At 43.6% G+C, this 19,543-nt stretch overlaps 1 protein-coding gene across 2 annotated transcripts in view; it reads right to left on the bottom strand.

The window, feature by feature from the left end:
* GNPTAB (N-acetylglucosamine-1-phosphate transferase subunits alpha and beta) overlaps window positions 1–19,543 on the bottom strand; it is a 69,610-nt gene that overhangs the window by 32,420 nt on the left and 17,647 nt on the right. For both annotated transcript variants that reach the window (XM_075600638.1, XM_075600637.1), the window contains exons 6-9: window positions 17,668–17,732; window positions 16,012–16,146; window positions 5,399–5,560; window positions 543–722 (exon numbers count right to left, since the gene is read on the bottom strand). In XM_075600638.1, coding sequence (XP_075456753.1) covers window positions 543–722; window positions 5,399–5,560; window positions 16,012–16,146; window positions 17,668–17,732 — 542 coding nt within the window. The remainder of the gene's footprint in view (window positions 1–542; window positions 723–5,398; window positions 5,561–16,011; window positions 16,147–17,667; window positions 17,733–19,543) is intronic.

The following is a 19,543-nucleotide window of genomic DNA, read 5'->3' as shown; positions in this document are numbered from 1 at the left end:
GGGAGGTAACGGGCGACAGAGGGGGTAGCTGGCTTACGAATTTGAATACAATTTTAAGAGCATCAGACGATCTCACAGTACTGGTCAGGATTAGATGCTGCTCGGCATCTCACAGTAAGAAGACTACAAGTATTTCACGGTCTGTTCCGAGGATTAATTACTACAGAAATACCATGACTGGAATCTAAAGTAATACCAATTAAAAGTCTTCCCTACCCCAAAAACAAATACTGTACAGTACAAGTAACATATTATGTAACATAGCACTGCAGTGTATTATTGTACATAAAATGGATGCTCCGCAGGCCAACACAATACAATATTCTATATTTATTTGGGCATGAGGTTCAGGCAGATAAAGCAGATTATACTCACTACTCCAAAGTATCTGCCATTACCACTACGCCGCCCCTTCTACATATCTCAGCTTGTCATTCTTTGTTCCTCATCCTCATTATGATTTATAATCTACAAGATGATCACAACCGTACCAAATAAATTATAAAGTGACGGCAACACGAAAAATAAAACCCAGCGTTTACCTTGTGAGCTATAACAGTGACGCGTGGATTGTCCAGGTTTAGCCAGGATGGAATTTGGCCGTTTGTTACAATGAAAATATGCCGCACCCAAGGCGCGTGCTTCTCTATTGATCTCAGAGAGTATCGGAGTTCTTCGTTATCTTCAAAACGACTGGCTGATATGTCTTCATCCTGCTTGAGCTTTAAATGCAGAATTTTGAGAATATAGTTAACAGATTGCAAAATAAACCAACTTATTTTTAATAAATATCCTACAGGACATCTTAGAAGGCGTTTAAGAAAAACCTCATTGTTTTGTCGATGTTCTATCAAGCCTTTTCTCTCGGGTTGTTACGTTTTGTTGTGAGAAGGTACAAACACAGCTGCCATTTTCTTGCATGAAGTAGTGATTTGACATGTCTAGTGCACATTTTATTTCACTTAAAAATAAAAAAAGAAGTAACGAGACCTTGTTAATAATGATTTGATTCATCTTATCCTTTTTAATTAATTTTATATTTAACAAAATAAACTCTGTTTTTTGTGTTCATTCTATTGAAAAAATAATACCCTCAAATATTTTTGTCTGTGTTTTTGCATGTGTCCCACACCTTCAGCTTCTTAAAATCCTACTTCCTACAATAAAACATCTTTGCAAAAAAGTAGAATAAATATTTAATTGAACAGGTTACTCGGCAAGGTATGCATGCCTCCCTGGCATTGAAATGGTTACTTAAACGCCTTGAGAAATGATCCTTCTATATGGATCAGTGAAGATTCACAAGTGGCTTTGTTCATCATTCATGGCTGCCACCCTTCAAGTCTGATTTTATTTTCTGATCTACAATGTGATAAATGCCAAGGACTAATGGAGAATTCGTGTTGAAAGCTTGAGGTGGAAATGTTCCATAGTGGAAGGAGGTAGTGATACCAAAGGGTATGGTGGAAAAATAGGACTGTAACCAAGGCATTGCACCCATCATGTACATAGCTACGGACTCTACTTAATATGGGGTTTATGCAACCATCTTGAGTTAAATATATCTAGACTATGGGCTGGACTGGTGTTCCAGAGAGGAGTGATAGGCTTAGTACATATAAACAAGACCTAAACATTGGTCTCATGGCAATGAACAGTTATTTGACTTTGAAACAATTTAGGAAGGGACATCGGGGACGTGTCAGGTGCTTAGGGAGTCCGACTTAAAAGGGTCAGTTACATATGATTAAAAAAATGTATTAACAGACTTTTGTTTACTGGGAAAAGCTACTTCTTTTTTATACCTTCTTCAAACCCCACAACACATATATACACACACACACACACACACACACACACACACACACACACACACACACACACACACACACACACACACACACACACACACACACACACACACGTGAATGTGCTCACAAGTGATATTCTTTATTGGCTATATGCCAACGGAGGAGGTTTTTTGTCACCTACCATAACTTAAAATGTGTATGGTAAACCTACCCAGCCATGAAAATTGCAAAACCAGAACAACCAACCTCACACTGATGAGACCCACAAGGTCGAAACAGCTATGTGTGGTTTGATTGGCTTTGCATCCAATCCCATGCTGTGCTTAAAAAGCTGTGTGAACAGCAGAGCATTTGCTTACAAGGGTCCCATGTAAAAATGGATTTAAAGCAAAAGGTGACACTGTATGCTCATTTGCATGTAATGTCCCAGTATCCCTTGCTTCAGTAGAAGCACTGTATGCTGGGTGATAATGGTGAAAGGCAGGGTTGCAGACCTGTCTGAGACATGTGAATGTGCTCACAAGTGATATTCTTTATTGGACACACACACACACACACACACACACACACACACACACACACACACACACACACACACACACACACACACACACACACACACACACACACACACACACACGGAGAAGGAGCGGCTTAGTGAGTGGCATTGAGAGTTTGAAGCAGGGGAGCCTGGTTCAATTCCCGGTGTCAACTCCTTGTGACCTTGGGCAAGTCACTTTATCTCCCTGTGCCTCAGGCATATAAAATCATAGATTGTAAGCTCCACGGAGCAGGGACCTGTGCCTGCAAAATGTCTCTGTAAAGCGCTACGTAAAACTAGCAGCGCTATACAAGAGCATGCTATTACTTGTAAACAAACAGTGCCTATGAAGAATTAGGTGTAAAGTGGTAGACAAAATCCAAAGCAATTGGTTTCTGTGGAAACATTGAAAGCTAGAATAATTATATTATCGCCAAGTGGATAGCATACTCGGTCATAACAAATTCAACAGTCATTCTCCTTTGCATATTTTTTAAGAATACAGTAGATTTACATTACACTCCACAATACAGAAATTCTCATTACTCACTTGGTCTCCATGATAAGTCAGTCCAAATATCTATCTCTATATCTATAATTTTTTTAAGGGAGTAATTCACATCGACTACCATGCCCATTTTCATTTGCACACCAATGATAAACACAAACGATGAGAAAATACATCCAATTTTATTACAAAACAAAATAATGTGCTGGGATTCACTAAGCTGAGACGTGGGGTATTGCACCCCGATCTGACATTAACTGCAATTAACATCATCAGCACTCAGTGAATTTCCCCAATAGTCTCAAGAAAATCTTCATATTCAAGTAATCAAAAGAGCAATAAAATGCAGAACGAGTATACCATATCATACAGGAATCGAACCCAGGACCTTTCATATGCTAGTTAAATTCTGTACCTCTAGACCACAGGGACTGTGTGATGTCTACCTGTACTCCACGTTATCCACCACGGAATAAAGGTGATTTTATCATAGATTTTTGGTGTTCTAGCCCCAATTTGTATTGCAGCTGTGCGCCGCTTTTTCCATTTGGCATTCCTTCTACTACACGTTAGGCGTGATGCACGCATTGGGATGGATTGCCTGCACACCGTGAGTATTCTCTTTTTCTCCGTTTATACTTCAGGAGATTGGACTGTTCATTTGGGTGCTGCTCTAGGGCGACCTTTTCCAATTGGATATAGCCATTTGCTCACAGTCATCTGGTCCTACATACACCATAGAATCTTGCTTATTTATCCCCACATATGAGCATACATGCACATCCAGTCAGAGGTACACACAGAGGCTTATGAGATCTGTCTTCAAGAAAATGTGTATATCTTTCAAGTGGTATATATTGCATATTGGTCTTGTGGACTTTGAACACTGATACTAGGACTTGTTCCTGTTTCTTTATATATACACAGCATATATATATTAGTGTCAAAAAGCAGTGCTACTGACCACAGACATTTAACTATTGATCCACTGTGGCTTCTAAAAATAGCCAAAAAACGGGAGCCCTATGTAAAGTGCTATGCACAAATTGCCTCTGCATGTAGCCAAGCAGACAAAGGATCTGATACTAATCAGCTACTATTTAAAAGATTCTCCGTGGCTAAACAGGTACATTTGTTACATTGTAAAAGAGAAAAAACAAAGCGCTAAAGTGTAAAAAAGTTATTATATTGTAACAATATTAAAATGTAAATGATTTCACATACAAGAAAACTCAAGTCAAAAAAGCAGGGCATGTTTAGGGTACATGTTACCACTCAGGAAGTAGAGGACTTGCTTCGTGAGGATCCTTCAGAATACACCTTCTGGTCTAGGCAGAAAACCTTAACCCCAGTTGCTGCAAGTATATCCAGTCACAATTTGTAGCAATGTCAGTAACATAGTACCCACAGGGTTACAGATGAAGAAATCAATGGAGCAAACTCTCCTAAACCGATGGATCCACTCTAGCTGGGACCCGTCTGGAAGCAATAAACCTCCTCCCCGTTGTGATCGTTAATCGGGGCACTGACATCACCTCAGTCACGAGTCCACACCGGTCAATTAGGTGAAAAGCGATGGAAATGGGGTCCCACAGGCAGCGTGTGGAGGGTCCAAAGCACGGTGATGATTGCAGTAGAGTGTCCAGTACAAACACAATTCTACGCGTTTCGTAGCGAACTACTTCGTCAGATCCCTGATCTGGGACACCCCTAATATTTTATTACCCTCATTCATTACGTGTATTGCACGTATATATTGTTTTCTCCCCTTTTGTGTTTTTTATTATTTTGCCCTTGTTTCTCCCCCCCCCCCCCCCCCATCCCACTCCCTCCTTGGTGTGGTTGTCTCTACAGGAGATGTTGTCTCAATACCCTGCTATTGGGTTCTATGTATAGCTGTTTAAATATTTTTCAGATACACCTTTGACTTACTGTAATTGACTATTGTCCATTGCTTCTATTGTTGCGTGCTGGGGCTATATGTATACATCTCTATTAAAAACACAATGTTGTTCTCACAGTGTAACAAATGCTTCCAAAAAATTTAACAAACATATCGTTTGAAATAAATATAATTTTCAAGTACGTCTGGGAAAAAAACAACGAGATTAAGAGATTTGCTTAACATCCCACTTGTACTGTCGCGGGACAAAGTTGGCACTCCACAAAAGTGGCTGAAGGTGAGACACTAAACAGCGTAAGCAAAGTCAACGTTTTGATAGTCACACCAAAATTTCATTTGCCAGCAATATAATAAATAAGACATTACTTTTTTTTGGCTTCACACAATGTCCCAGATATATTAGCCTACAGTAGTTATCTCTTACAGAAAGGTTACGGCACGCTGGGTGACCTTCCGGTTGAGTAATGTAGATTTGCCAGGCGTGAAAAAAAGAACGGTGACCTTTGGGCTCCAATTAATTTCAAGGTAGTTGTCAGTGAACAGATTGTATTCTCTTCTTGGTCACATACGCAGACAGTATAATATCCAGGCTGGTCTTCCACTAATAAAAGCAACGACTTACTTTCATGACTTACCTGACTAACAGCACTGAGATCCCAGAGCAAGTATGCTGGATTTAGAGTTAGCTCGTTTCCATCTATAGTCATATTCTTCTTTGCTTGTATGTTTAAATCGTGAAAACCCTTGGGGTTATTCAGTTGCAAAAGTGCTACACTTGCTTCAGAATATAGCTGTAACTGCAAGGAAAACAGAAAAAGTAATTACAAATATAATATAATTTACATAGAATATTCTTATGTGGTTAGACCTGTGTGCCTATTGGGGAAGGCAGGTTTGTGGACCTTAGGAGACATGTGGATGTGATTCAAATTGTTTTTTTTTACTTTTTATTAATCTTTTTTCATCTTTGCTGTATGCAATTAGATTGACTTGATAATTTTCTGTATAATATTATATTAGTCATATGTTTATCACTATAGGTTAATGCAGCAAAAATGAAGATTCACACACACACAAAAAAAAAAAAAAAGAACAAAGACAAACACACAATAGTTAACTTCTTCGCATGATTTCCAAAAGATTTAACAAAATACAAAAAGATATAAAAAAAAGTAAGCCATGAAACCAGTTTATTGCAGGGAGTACATATTATTCTACCCTCTGCAAATTAGCATGATGGTTAATACGGCTACACACATGCAACTACCCCAAAAACTTGTTCAGCAGGCTCTCACCCTGCAGAGAGCAAATATTTATTTTTTCTGTGTTTTATTGGTGCCATACAAGCATCTAAACCAGATAAACTAGCAATATGACTACCCCAGAAGGATTAGCTCCTTCTTGATCAGTTATTGGTTTTATTATGGTGTAAAGGGAGCAAATATACCAGGACTTCTTAAAAGGAGCAATTCATGCTTTTTTATATTACTGTTTTTTTTAAATATAGGCTGATGCAGGGGGCCTACGGAGCTGAACCACATTAATATCAGCTCCGGGGACCCCCTGCTTCCCGAGATACAGACCTCCAAAAGCGGGTGTTGGTATCTCGCTAAAGTTTCAAAAGCTCCCGCGTCGTGCGGGCCCCGAGAATGCCGAACCTGATGACGTCACAGCTTCCTATTGGTCTGTAGGGTGCAGGAGTTTTGAAACTCTGCCATTACACGAACTCAGCTAGCGAGCTGGAGTGGCTATCGACACCACCTAAGGAGATATCTCTGGAAGCAGGGGTCTCCCAGAGCCAAAATTAATGGGGCTCAGCTCCAGAGACCCACTGCTTTAATCCTATGTTTAAAAAAAAAAAAAACGATTAAAAAATTGCCAGCTTGGATTGCCGCTTTAAAGCCCTCAATATTACTTTGAACTCTGGTCATTCATGAGACATTGTTTGTGTGGCTCTACACAACGTATTCATAACAACTTGAGCACTGGAGAGTCCTGTGACCATTCTGTGCTACCAGCATGAAAAGTGTTAATATTTCCATATGTCTCTTTGTAAGTGTAATATCCAGCAGCCACTGTTCTTGATGTAACTGGAGCTCTCCTGTCACGCTTTGGACAGTTTTAGAGCCGTCAGTACTGTGACTCTTATGATATATGAGGTCAGCCATTCCAAAAATGTGAAAAACCTTAGATCATCATCTAAGACACCATCTTCTGATGAAAGGACAGTCTGTGTGGCACAGCAATGCATCCCAGTATACCAGACTGAGAACAAGAAACTCAGCGAAGCTGCTGCCATGGAGTATGATCTTTATTTAGGAACTTACTAACTCACATTCTACAATTACAGTGGGGAAAAAGGAGACAATATTACAAATATTTGGGAAATGCTTTGAGCATGATTTTGCACGACCTATATTTCATATACAGGAAGCACACAAATAAGAAACTTTAAAAAATGTGAACTAAAAAGATTATCCCAAGACTGCTCAGCAACCAAATAGGTCTTACTCTTTACTGGCACTTCAACAATTGACTAATACAGAGTAGGCTAAAAAAATGTGAACAACGAGAACAATGAGAGCAATCAGTAATCTAGCTTTCTGATTGGTGTTCATTCCAGAAATCAACGGCGATGGAACGGCTGGAAAATTTAATAAAACCCTATGACCTAGTGATCACGTGAGCGGGATGTCACAGAGTCCTCCTCTTCCATTCAGATCATGTTCACCACTCCCCGGGGAGAGACGAGCATTAACTCCTATTGTAAATGTGCGAAAGGGCAAGACGTAGATACTAAGTGAGTGGGCATGTGGCGTGCTGACCCTCAACTTAGTAGCTATGTCATGGGGCACCCCAACGGTCAATCACACTCAGCCCTGCTACCACCCTAACCCCTGTCACTAGTTTTAAATACCTGGGCTTATGGTTTGACTCCCACTTAACATTCGGGATGCACATTGATACCCTGACAACCAAGACCTATGCCAAACTAGGGGTACTTTACAGGAAAAAATCCTCCCTATGTCTCCTGGTCAGAAAGCGTATCGCACAGCACATGCTAATGCCAATTATTGACTATGGAGACATAGTATATGGCTCAGCACCTCAAACCCACCTTGGCAAACTTGACACCCTCTACAATTCAATTTGTCGTTTTGTTCTCCAATGCAACTACAACACACATCACTGCGATATGCTCAAAGAACTAGATAGGTCATCACTAGAGTCTAGGCGCAAAGTTCACCTTTCCTGTCTTACCTTTAAATTCTTCATGGGCAAGCTACCCAGCTATCTGAACAAGCTCCTCACCCCTACCACTTGCAGCACTTATCACCTGAGATCAGACTCCAAAAGACTGTTCATGGTCCCAAGGCTCAACAAAGTGTCCGGACGTTCCTCCTTCTCCTACCATGCACCCCAAAACTGGAACAACCTACCAGAGACTCTCACATCCACCACCAGTTTAAGTTCTTTCAAACCTAAGGCTGTCTCACATTTTAACCTGGTCTGTAACTGTTTCATACGCTCATAATATATATTTTCTTTAACTGTGCATGCAATGTCTTGTTTATAATGTATACCTTGTTCATTTATGTAACTGTACTTGTAACCATGTATTATTTGTTTTACTCTGTGCCCAGGACATACTTGAAAACGAGAGGTAACTTTCAATGCATTACTTCCTGGTAAAATATTTTATAAATAAAATAAAATAAAATACTATCAGGAAACCATTGCTTAGAACCACAAGCCAGCATCATCACTCAGTCTATGTTTAATCTAAACAGCATTTTTTAATTTGACGGTTTTCATTTTTTCGGACAACTTAAATGTTTCACCAACAAGTCTGAGTCCAAAAAAAAAAAAATATGAAAAAACTAACAGCTTTGATTGTAAAAATCAGAACTCTGCTAATTTTTCACAAAAGTAAACAAATCTGGTTAAATTTTCCTTTAATTATTTTTTTTTTTTTTTTTTTTTTAAAGTCGGCAATCTTCATAATTACTATAAATTTGCCACGCATTAAAAATCAATATGCACGGTCACATGGTCCTTTATATACTGCAATTTATGCTAAATTGTGGCCCACAATTGCTGAAATTCTGAGCAATGTGAACTTTTGCCCATTTCTAGTAACAATCCCCTTAGAACAGACCAGTATCTGGTTATTACTGCGCTCGCTGAGTTACAGCGTGTTTCAGCGCCCCAGTCGCAGATGGCTTTTTGATTATTCGGTTATTAGAATAATCTAACGCACATAACTGAAACATATTAAGCGTAAAACCAGGACGGCGTGGAGGAGCCAACAACTGGTATCTGAGGTGTTTAATAAAAGGGTCAAAAACAACCTCTTACCCACCTAAACACGGAGACCAGGTCTAATTCTCACAGTACATTTCCAATCTGGGCCTGTAAGATATTATACCCAAAATATTTCCTCTTGTTGCAGAGAAGCACCCAGCAGAGAGCACAAATGGCAGCATCAAACACAAGGAGGCCGTTACTCGGGACCGAGATCTCTCCTTTAGCTGCGTGGCAGCGAGAAATGGCATCTGATAGCCTTCTAAAAACAGAACGACATTTGCATTGAACCTAACGGACAATATCTGCAGTGGCAGCTGACACTGGTATACTATTCCACTTTATCTGGCATTGATTCTTCTGCTATCCAGGAAGAGCAACTGGGCAAGCGAAGGCGTATATATGAAACCTATTAAATTTCATGGCAAATCTCCGAACTATTCTAACACAGAACATTTTAAAGACCCAAATAAAACAACATCTTACAATGGCTTCTCGGGTTTAGATAAAAATGACAATGCGCCACACTAATATTCATTACAAATGAAAGAGAAAGCATCAGGGACTTGCATTGTGATTGCAGTTGTACAGCAACGTTGCAGCCTCATGTAGACTGCAGTTATTTTAGCTCCCTTATCTTCTGCCTTCTGTTTGTGTTGCTACATTGCTATGTGTCACTCTCCCTCGCTCCCTACTCCTAAGGCTAAGGCCCCGGTATCTCCGCTGCAACGCGCGCCTGCGAGATTGGCGGCGCGTGCAGCCGATTACCTGGTCTGCAGCTCAGTGCAGGAAGAGAGACCGGGGGGGGGGGCGTGGCGGGGGAGTGACGGGGGCGCGGCCATGATGTCACCCGGCAGGTTCGCCCTCATTGGCTGAACCGCCGGGGGGCCGTATCGCTCGACACGAGTCCTGCTCTCAATTCTATTGAGAGCAGGAGCAGCTCTCGCCCGAGCGCTGCGCCCCCCCCTCGCAGCGGGCCGGCGCCATTGAGGGGAGGGCTCTCGTCCGTGCAGCGTCCGCCACAGCGCCGCTGTATAGGCAGCGGGGTCAAGGCCTAAGTGGTTCTGTTGTAGGGGTAGTGCGAGAACAATCCTGGTTTTTTCCCCCCACAAGCATGGAGAAAAAAACAATCCACAAAAACAATAACCAAACATTCACCCACCCTCCCTTCAGTGTTCCTGCAAATGAAAAACAATAATCATCATGAAATCCTTATATATGGTGATTTTATGCATATTTTGTTTTAGAAAACGGACAAGATTTAACACACAAAAACGATCACTATTATCCTAAAGGTGATCTTTAATGCAGGTCAACATTGCCCTATCAAATCTGTTATGCAAATATAGCTTGAGGGGACTGAAACACTGCACCTTTACCGGAGTGTATCTCAAGAACCAGGCGGACACCGGAGCAAAAAATAAATAAAATGGTATGGTCCCTCTCCGGGATCCCCAGGTTCCCATCCTGTAAAAAACAAACCAAAAACTGAGCAGTCGGGATTGCTGCTACAAATAAGCACTCCTGACTATACACTATTTAAAATTTTTTTTTTAAATAGCTTAGAAGCAGGGGATAACTGGAGGAGAACTGCGTTAAGTTCAGCTCCGGGGACACCCTGCCTCCCGAGATACTTACCTGCATAGGTGCTGCCGGGATCTCTGCGCAGTTTAAAGCTCCCGTGTCACGTGCGCCAACAGGAAGACCCAAGGGATGGCGTTGCGACTTCCTGTTGGCCCGCAGGACTTTTAAACCATCATGTTGTGAACCCAGCCGGGGCTCCTACCGGCAGCACCTACGCAGGTAATCTCAGGAAGCAGGTGGCCCCCGGAGCTGAAATTAAAACCTATAGAAATATACACACAGAAAAAATAAGTGTTGCCAGGAGTGCTCCTTTAAATCAGGACTCAAATATCATGGGTGCCAAATTTTGAACTTCTGGCGCACATATTGTGTGCCAAAGCTGTGCTGTATATGCTGCCAGCATAGTGCTGACTCACCGGTCAGTCACTGTGGCAAATGGGAAAATCTCACCCCATCATGTTTGCTACTGCAAAGCTAGATGGGCTGCAAGTTTGTCGGTCGCTGCAGTGCCTGCCTAGTCAGTCAGTACTGCGCTCCCAGCATATACTGTACAGCAGGGGTGCCCAAAGTTTCTTAGCTGCGCCTCCCTGCCTGGCAGCCCCAGCGCTCATGCCCCCGCCCCTCTCCTATGACGCGGCGTCAAATGTCACGTCATTTGACGCCACGCTGCCATGGCGACACGTTGCTGAAGAGCCAACAGAGCGCAGGTAAGGGAGTTAGAGGCCTCACGCCTCCCCCGACATTTAATTGAAATGACTTGGGGAAGAGCGCGGGGTCTCTGTAACCGCCGCGCCCCCCCTAGAAAATCTATCCTGCTCCTAAATTCCTTAAAGCAGCCGCCTGGGCCAATGCTTTTTTTGTTTTTAATTTGATACTTTGTTCAGGAGAAAAAAGCATTTGAAATATTAAATATCCGCAAAGTTAAAACGAAACACTCCAGAGCCCAGTGCAGTCTTTAATTTAACATGGTGACCTCAGACAGAGAAAAAAAAACCCCTGATTTTCTTAACACTAGAAATACAAAATAATAATAAAACAGACTAGGCCTGGCTTGGGGGAAGATATTAACATTGTATGCTCGTATTGGCTGCGGTTTTAAATAAAATATTATTTGAAAGGACAAGAGCTCCACCAAGTGGCTGAAACACAGCAAAGGAAAAGTATTTCATGGCAAAATATGCCATGGGCGACTAAAACGCATCCAACCATCCTTTGGCCCTTAAACTTTCTCACACATTTACAAAAAATGGTCTCCGAATGGAGAATGCATATTTCTTTTGATGGGAACATTCACGATTGACAGTCACACGCTCAATTTTCATTTAATCCGCAGACTCATTTTTATATTAGACAAGCTGAGAGACCCGGCGTTGCCCGGGATGTGAACCGTGCTCACACTGACACGCACTGCTCATTGTTCACACTGCACACTGCACACACACTGCTCATTGGTCGCACTGACGCACACTGCACACACACAGCTCACAGTGACACACACTGCACACTGCACACACACACACACACACACACACACACACAGCTCATTGCTCACACTGACACACTGCACACACACTGCTCACACTGCACACACTGACACACACTGCATACTGCACACACACTGCTCAATGGTCACACTGCACACTGCACACACACTGCTCAGACTGACACACACTGCTCATTGGTCACACTGCACACTGCACACTGCACACACTGCATACTGCACACACACTGCTCATTGGTCACACTGCACACAGTGCACACACACTGCTCATTGCTCACACTGCACACACTGCATACACTGCACACACTGCACACACACTGCTCACAGTGACACACACTGCACACTGCACACACAGTGGTCATTGCTCACACTGCACACACTGACACACTGCTCATTGCTCACACTGCACAGTGCACCACACACACACACACACACACACAGTTACAGACAATCACAGACAGTTACACACACTCACACACAGTCACACACACTTTCAAACAGTTTCACACAGTCATAGACACTTACACAGACTTACACACACTCACACACTCTCACACTGTGAAACACTTACACACACTGTCACACACAGTCACAGACACTCACACACAGTCTCACACAATTACACACACCAGCACCAACACCCGCTCCCCCCCCCCCTCCTCCTGCGCAGGCAGCGGGGACAATGGTGGGGAGAAGGTGAAGCGGGGACCGGAGGGGCATCCCCCCTCCCATCTCACGTCCCGCGGTCTGTCACGCGGTGACAGGGGGGAGCCGGGACCGGAGGGGCATCCCCCCTCCCATCTCACGTCCCGCGGCCTGTCACGCGGTGACAGGGGGGAGCCGGGACCGGAGGGGCATCCCCCCTCCCATCTCACGTCCCGCAGCCTGTCACGCGGTGACAGGGGGGAGCCGGGACCGGAGGGGCATCCCCCCTCCCATCTCACGTCCCGCGGCCTAGGGGGGAGCCGGGACCGGAGGGGCATCCCCCCTCCCATCTCACGTCCCGCGGCGACAGGGGGGAGCCGGGACCGGAGGGGCATCCCCCCTCCCATCTCACGTCCCGCGGCCTGTCACGCGGTGACAGGGGGGAGCCGGGAGCGGGGGGGCATCCCCCCTCCCATCTCACGTCCCGCGGCCTGTCACGCGGTGACAGGGGGGAGCCGGGAGCGGAGGGGCATCCCCCCTCCCATCTCACGTCCCGCGGCCTGTCACGCGGTGACAGGGGGGAGCCGGGAGCGGAGGGGCACCCCCCCTCCCATCTCACGTCCCGCGGCCTGTCACGCGGTGACAGGGGGGAGCCGGGAGCGGAGGGGCATCCCCCCTCCCATCTCACGTCCCGCGGCCTGTCACGCGGTGACAGGGGGGAGCCGGGAGCGGAGGGGCAAGAGCAGCACGTACACGTAGCATGTGGAGGGGGGGGAGCTCACCCGTCCTGCCGCTGCCTCACTCATCCGGCCGCTGCCTCACTCATCCGGCCGCTGCCTCACTCATTCGGCCGCTGCCTCACTCATCCGGCCGCTGCCTCACTCATCCGGCCGCTTCCACGTGGATGGGAGGCCGCGTGTTGTGGCCGCTCCCCCGCGTGTGTCCCGGGCGCTCGCTCCGCTCCCCCGCTGACTGTAGCGGCGCCGGGGTGTGAGCTTGGGGGGGTGGGGGGGTGTGAGCTTGGGGGGGATGAGCTTGGGGGGGGTGAGGTGTGTGTGAGCTTGGGGGGGGGGGGTTGGGAATGTGTGTGTGTGTGTGTGTGTACACGGGACTCCGGGTAAGTTCGGGCACAGGGAGGGTGGGGGGTGTGTGGAAGTTGAGGTGCGGTCCAGCTGACGGGGGAGAGTGAGGGGCACCGGGAGGGGATTGTGTGTGTGTGTCCCCGTCCGTGTCCGTGTGTGTGTGTCCCCGTCCGTGTGTGTGTGTCCTTGTGTGTCCTTTGGCCCGTCACTCCGCCTCAGGCCAATGAGAGGTGTGCGGGGGCAGGCCAAGGGACCAATGAGATTTCCCCTAGGGACACCGGACATCCAGGCAGGCATACAGTGCTTTCACTAATATAGTATAAAGATGTGTTTTGAATTTTAGAAATGTATTTCGAGCGCACGTGTGCCAGGCCCCGCTAACTTTCTCACTGTTCTTATTAACATTGTGCGATTGTGAAGGAAGGGAGCAAGGTGTGTTGGGTAGGAAGGCAGGTAGGGACCTTTTATGGAGGTAAAAGGGAAAGGCAGGCACAGGAGGAGAACAGGCAGTAAGTGGGACAGCAAGCAGAGAGAGAGCAATTTTTTTTTATGCGAGTGGTGGCAGGGTGGGCTCTCCTGGTGCCCCTCCTGCTCATTGTAGAAGAGCTACCAGCCCCCAAAGGTCACCCGCTCCTTCTCCTCGATGGCACACTAGGCCCAGACAGGCACCTTGGCCCACCCCTTCTGTGAGAAGTATCACTGTTGCTTCCCCGCCCATCTCCCCGCCTGTAGAACCCCCTTCCTTTCCCCCACATTCAACACCACCTGAGAGATGACAGGGCCAGGAAGTGAGATTGAGATGGCTTCAGAGGGGGACAGGATCCGGTGCCACAGAACACCCATTGAATCTCTTCTCGTGGCATTCTGTGAGGATGCAATGCGTGTATTGCGGGCATGTTGTTAGTAGGGATGAGCATTTGAGGCTGTACCAGCCTCGGCAATTACGTTCTTTGGAGCAGTCATGGTCAGACTACCACAACAGCAGCAGCCACCTAGTAAATTACCCACAACAAGCCAAACCCAAGAATACAATGACTGAGACCCGAGGCTGCACCACTATTTATACTCCTCACAACGTGAATTTGCCAAAAAATTGTTTTTTGGAAACATTTGTTTTTCGAATTTCATCGCGAATATCCAATGATACAAAAAAAAAAAATTAATGTGCCTTTTTGAGACTGAACTGGGAATATGTGCAGCTGAGAGGAACTGGCAAATTTGAGGCGACTGCCAATCTCGGTGAAAGATTCGCCCATCTCTAGTTAGGATATATTGCACTATAGTGGGTCAGCATTATTTTTTAATCCTATGGAAACTCTGTGACATTATGAGTTATAATGGGATATGTTGGGTTATCAATAGATACAATTAAACTGGCTACATTTATAAATCTTGATAAAACACATTCTCCTTATAACCGCACTCCCAGACAGACCAACATGGGAGATTCACTCCTACGTCTACCCAAGAACCCCCAATCATTTAGGGAAACGAGACTTTGATGCCCACACCTGGTGACAGGGCCCACCAAGGAATTCTCTGGGTACCCAGTGGGCCAGTCTGAACCTCAAGTTATTCATATCCCATTGGCTAATTCGAAAAACTGGTCAAAATAACAGAGAAAAGGGCAGTAAAAACACATACTTATGTTTGCCAACATTTCCAGGATACACTTCAAAAATCAATTAAAAAAAAATGGTGTCAAGTTTAGTCTGTTAAACATACATCTTTTGTTACTATTTCAAATTGGTTGTACCTTCAATGCTGTGTTGTCCTCAACTTCTATGACTACTGTATCTAAATCAGCACTTCAGCCTTTATTCTTTAAAGTGCGCTAGCAACGATCCAGCGATATTTCACAGAAAGCCATATTTGCGTAAATGGGGCTTTCCATGAGATCGCCCCGGCACCATCACACTTTATAATATAAGAGCCTTTGTAATTCCATAACCATTGTACTATTTTATACTTTACTGTCCTATGTAAAGAAGGGACTTTAATAGTTATAAAAGCTTGTGTGTATTTGTGTGCATGTTTATATTGTCTATTCAGCCTCTCTTCTAATAGCTTTCACAGCTATTAGAATGGTGTAATACAGCTCGATATTACTGTAACTAAAGGATTTGCTTACCAGTTTAATTTTTGTTGACAAATTCTCAGGCAGTTTTGTTCTTAATTGCTCTGTGTCTTTGAATGTTGCTGGAAATCCGCTTAGGAAAGCCAAGTCTTGCATTAGCACTAAACCGGGAGCTTCTTTATCTGTCGTCTGGGTGACAAAAGCAAAACCACAAAAAATGTATTTTCTTGACCATAGAGACCGTATTACATGCAATTCTCATAAGAATTTGTTCTGCTGAACATCACTAATCATCACTTTAAACCCGCACTCAAAATTAACTTGCAGCAAAATAAAAATAAATCTCAAAATCTAGTGAGTTGCATTTTAAAAGTTGACACTGTATCAGGGAGGTGATGTGGTTGCTATTTTGTCTCCCAAAATCTCTGTTTGTCTCTTCCTCACTGTTTATGGACTGCTTCCCAGATACGGACCGCAACACAGGACTGAAATTAAAGCAGCAATCCACGCTGCTCAGCTTTTTTTTATTTTTTTTGGGAAATATTTTTTTCCCAACCTGAAATCGGGGGTGAGCCGCCCTGTGGTCGCATGACTTCCAGGGACCCTGCCCACCAGACACAAAATGGCCACTCGGTCGGTACTCGCCTAGGTAGCTACTACATCGGGAAATGGTGTTGCCCTTTCGGTTTATAAACTGGGGGCCATATTTGTATTCGTGTCAAAACTGGCTCAAAAACAAACAAAATAAAAATCTTGGTAACCAGAGGGTCCCCCCAGAGCTCATGTCAAGGAACACCACAGTACCAAGATATTTGTAGTTTCTTTTGTGCGCAGGTTTTGACCCAAAGTTAAAGAATTGTTTTAATTCTGGGGGGATTGCTGCTTCAATTCTAAGTGCCATGTTTCTCAATCCTGGGCAGCAAGGATTTAAAAAAAATTGTCTGCACTATGGCTGAAATCAACCAAATATAGGACTCTTAGGAGCTTATTCTGTAACCTCCGATAGCGCTGAACCGTGCAATCGGCACAGAAAGCCCCATTGACTTCAATGGGGCTTTCCGTGCAGATCGCACTGTTCAGAGCTAACGGAGCTTACAGAATAAGCCCCATAATGTTTGAGGTCAGTGTGCTACTGTATGTAATGGCCAAGTCATTCTATTTCACTGCTGAACACAATATTAGCTGCAATTCCACATCAGATCTTACTAGAAGCAAATTCAATTTATGTAAGGTATCTCCCAACATTTTTGTTGACATTCTTGCATGAATGTCATTTTTATTTCCCTTTATCCTATTAAAGAGACTTATAACGCAATGTAATTCTTTGGACCCCAAGCATAGCATTATAAGGGGGTTGATAGAGATATATATATATATATCGATCTCTCTCTCCAGATAGATATATATATATATGCATGCCAGGTTTGGCTTCCTATTGGCCTGCGGGACGCTGTAGATTTAAACAGATAGCTCAGCCGAACGGCTACCTACGGAGGTTAAAAAAAACACTTGGATTGTTCCTTTAAATGCTATGGAACCCTTTGATAATACATCCATAACATTAAGTGTTGTAAATATTACTAGATTTACAGGCTAAAATACTGTACTTATTAGGCAAATAAAGTCAGCTAAGAACATAAAAAAATGAGCAACAGCTCTAGATACAAACAGCAAAAACTGGCTTTACATGGCATTCGTAATTTCACTCACCATGTATCCTCTCCATATGGTCTCTTTGCCGTTTTCAAATATAGAGTTTAATTGTGCATTTTCCGCTGCAGAAAGGAAGATCATGGCAAATTGAAATCATACCCAAGTAACATTTAAAACACATTATTTTAAGAACTGTACAACCCCTTCAAAAACATATTTTGACATCATGCAAGTCATTTAAAAATAAAACCTCCATGGAGTCCAAGTTCACGTGTCCTATGCGCGTAAAAAATACTGTGGTATTGGTAGGCTTACATTTTCTTTATCATTTATAATTATTCCATGTGAGCTAGAATTTGACATGAGAAAACTTATGAATAAATTCCTAAATAATAAAAAGGAAGAATTAATGTGCAACAAGTACTTACACAAGTGTTTCAGGTAATTACAAACTTCAAAAAAAAATCAAATAAAAAAAAAGTACAGTTTAACATGAGTTAGTAAAAACAGAAAGTGTTTATGCAGGCAGACTGAAAAAGGAGGCACGGGAACCCGACTAATGAAAAATAGAAAAAGGCTTTATTCAAACACGAACATAAGAAAGCACCCTAGCAGTGTGAAACGCGTGGGAGGTCCCGTTTCGGATGTTTTCTGTTTTTAAACATGTTCGTGTCTGAATAAAGCCTTTTTCTGTCCGTTTCCGCTCCCTCCCTCCCTCCCCCCCTTTAGTCTGCCTGCAGTGCTCAGCACTTTTTCTGCCCATAGATTTGTCCAGAAGCACGCCTCTCGAGACAGATCCACATCCAACAGACTCCAGCTGCACGTATGCAGCTTCTATTACGACCACTAGGAGACCCATAGACCAATATAGGAGGTAAGCATATCTTACTTGCCCTCCTCACGGAATATATCTTGGGTAGGTGCTTTAATTTGAGGATGTTTATATGACCTAAAGTCTCTATTACATAATCAATATCTGAGCTCTAAGGAGCCTGACTCAACCCTCTGGAGCGGAGGACAGCATTTTTTTCTCTTCTAAATGAGTTAGTGCCTGCAACTTCGAAACAACATAGGTAAGTGGCCAATGAAGAAAATATCTGCATAGACTGGTTATATCAGCAATGCTGGAATGCCAATGCAGAACTGACCCAAGCATTGAAACCAAGGATCCCAGATCTTGTGAAACTTATTTTCCTGTGTTTATAATCAGCGTATATATTTCAGGTCTAGTATCACTGTTCCGTGCGATCGGAACAGAAAGCCCCATTCAAGTCAATTGGGCTTTCCGTGCAGATCGCATTGAACAGCACTAACGGAGCTTACAGAGTAAGCGCCATAGAGTTTGATAATATTTAAAAATCACAGGATTACTGTAAGGGACTGCCATCTGTATCATTAATAAGTAACATGCACAATACTATTCAAAGTACAAAGTTAAAATAATTAAAGCCAGTAAAACCAAAAATAACAAATGTATCTTATCCACACCCACTTGACTATGGATGCCCACAAGAGAAACATACCAAACACTTAGAGAGCATGTATAAGGTTTTGCCCCAGCATAAATGTGTGCCGGGCGGGAGGTCGGCACTATTTAAATATTGCATGAAGCATTTCAACACCTACATTGTTCAGATTAAGCGGAAGACCAAATTAGGGGATTTATGCATGAATGTATTTATGTAAAAAAAAAATAATCCATAATCTATAAACGAGAATTAAAAGATGATTAAGGAGTGCTTATATAGGTAAACTAAAAGCTACGGATACCAGTGTGAAAAGTATAGTAAACAGAAAACAGTAAACAGAAAATTACTGGTTCCCCCCCCCCCTCTCATAAAAATAAAAATGCAAAAGACACCAAATTCAGCAGATTTGCATCTGCCTATTAACGAGACCAAAAATTAGGAAATACGTTATTCGCCAACATCTC

Source organism: Ascaphus truei, chromosome 5 (genome assembly GCF_040206685.1).
Source record: "Ascaphus truei isolate aAscTru1 chromosome 5, aAscTru1.hap1, whole genome shotgun sequence".
Lineage (NCBI taxonomy): Eukaryota > Metazoa > Chordata > Amphibia > Anura > Ascaphidae > Ascaphus > Ascaphus truei.
This window is presented reverse-complemented; position numbering and strand designations above follow the sequence as displayed.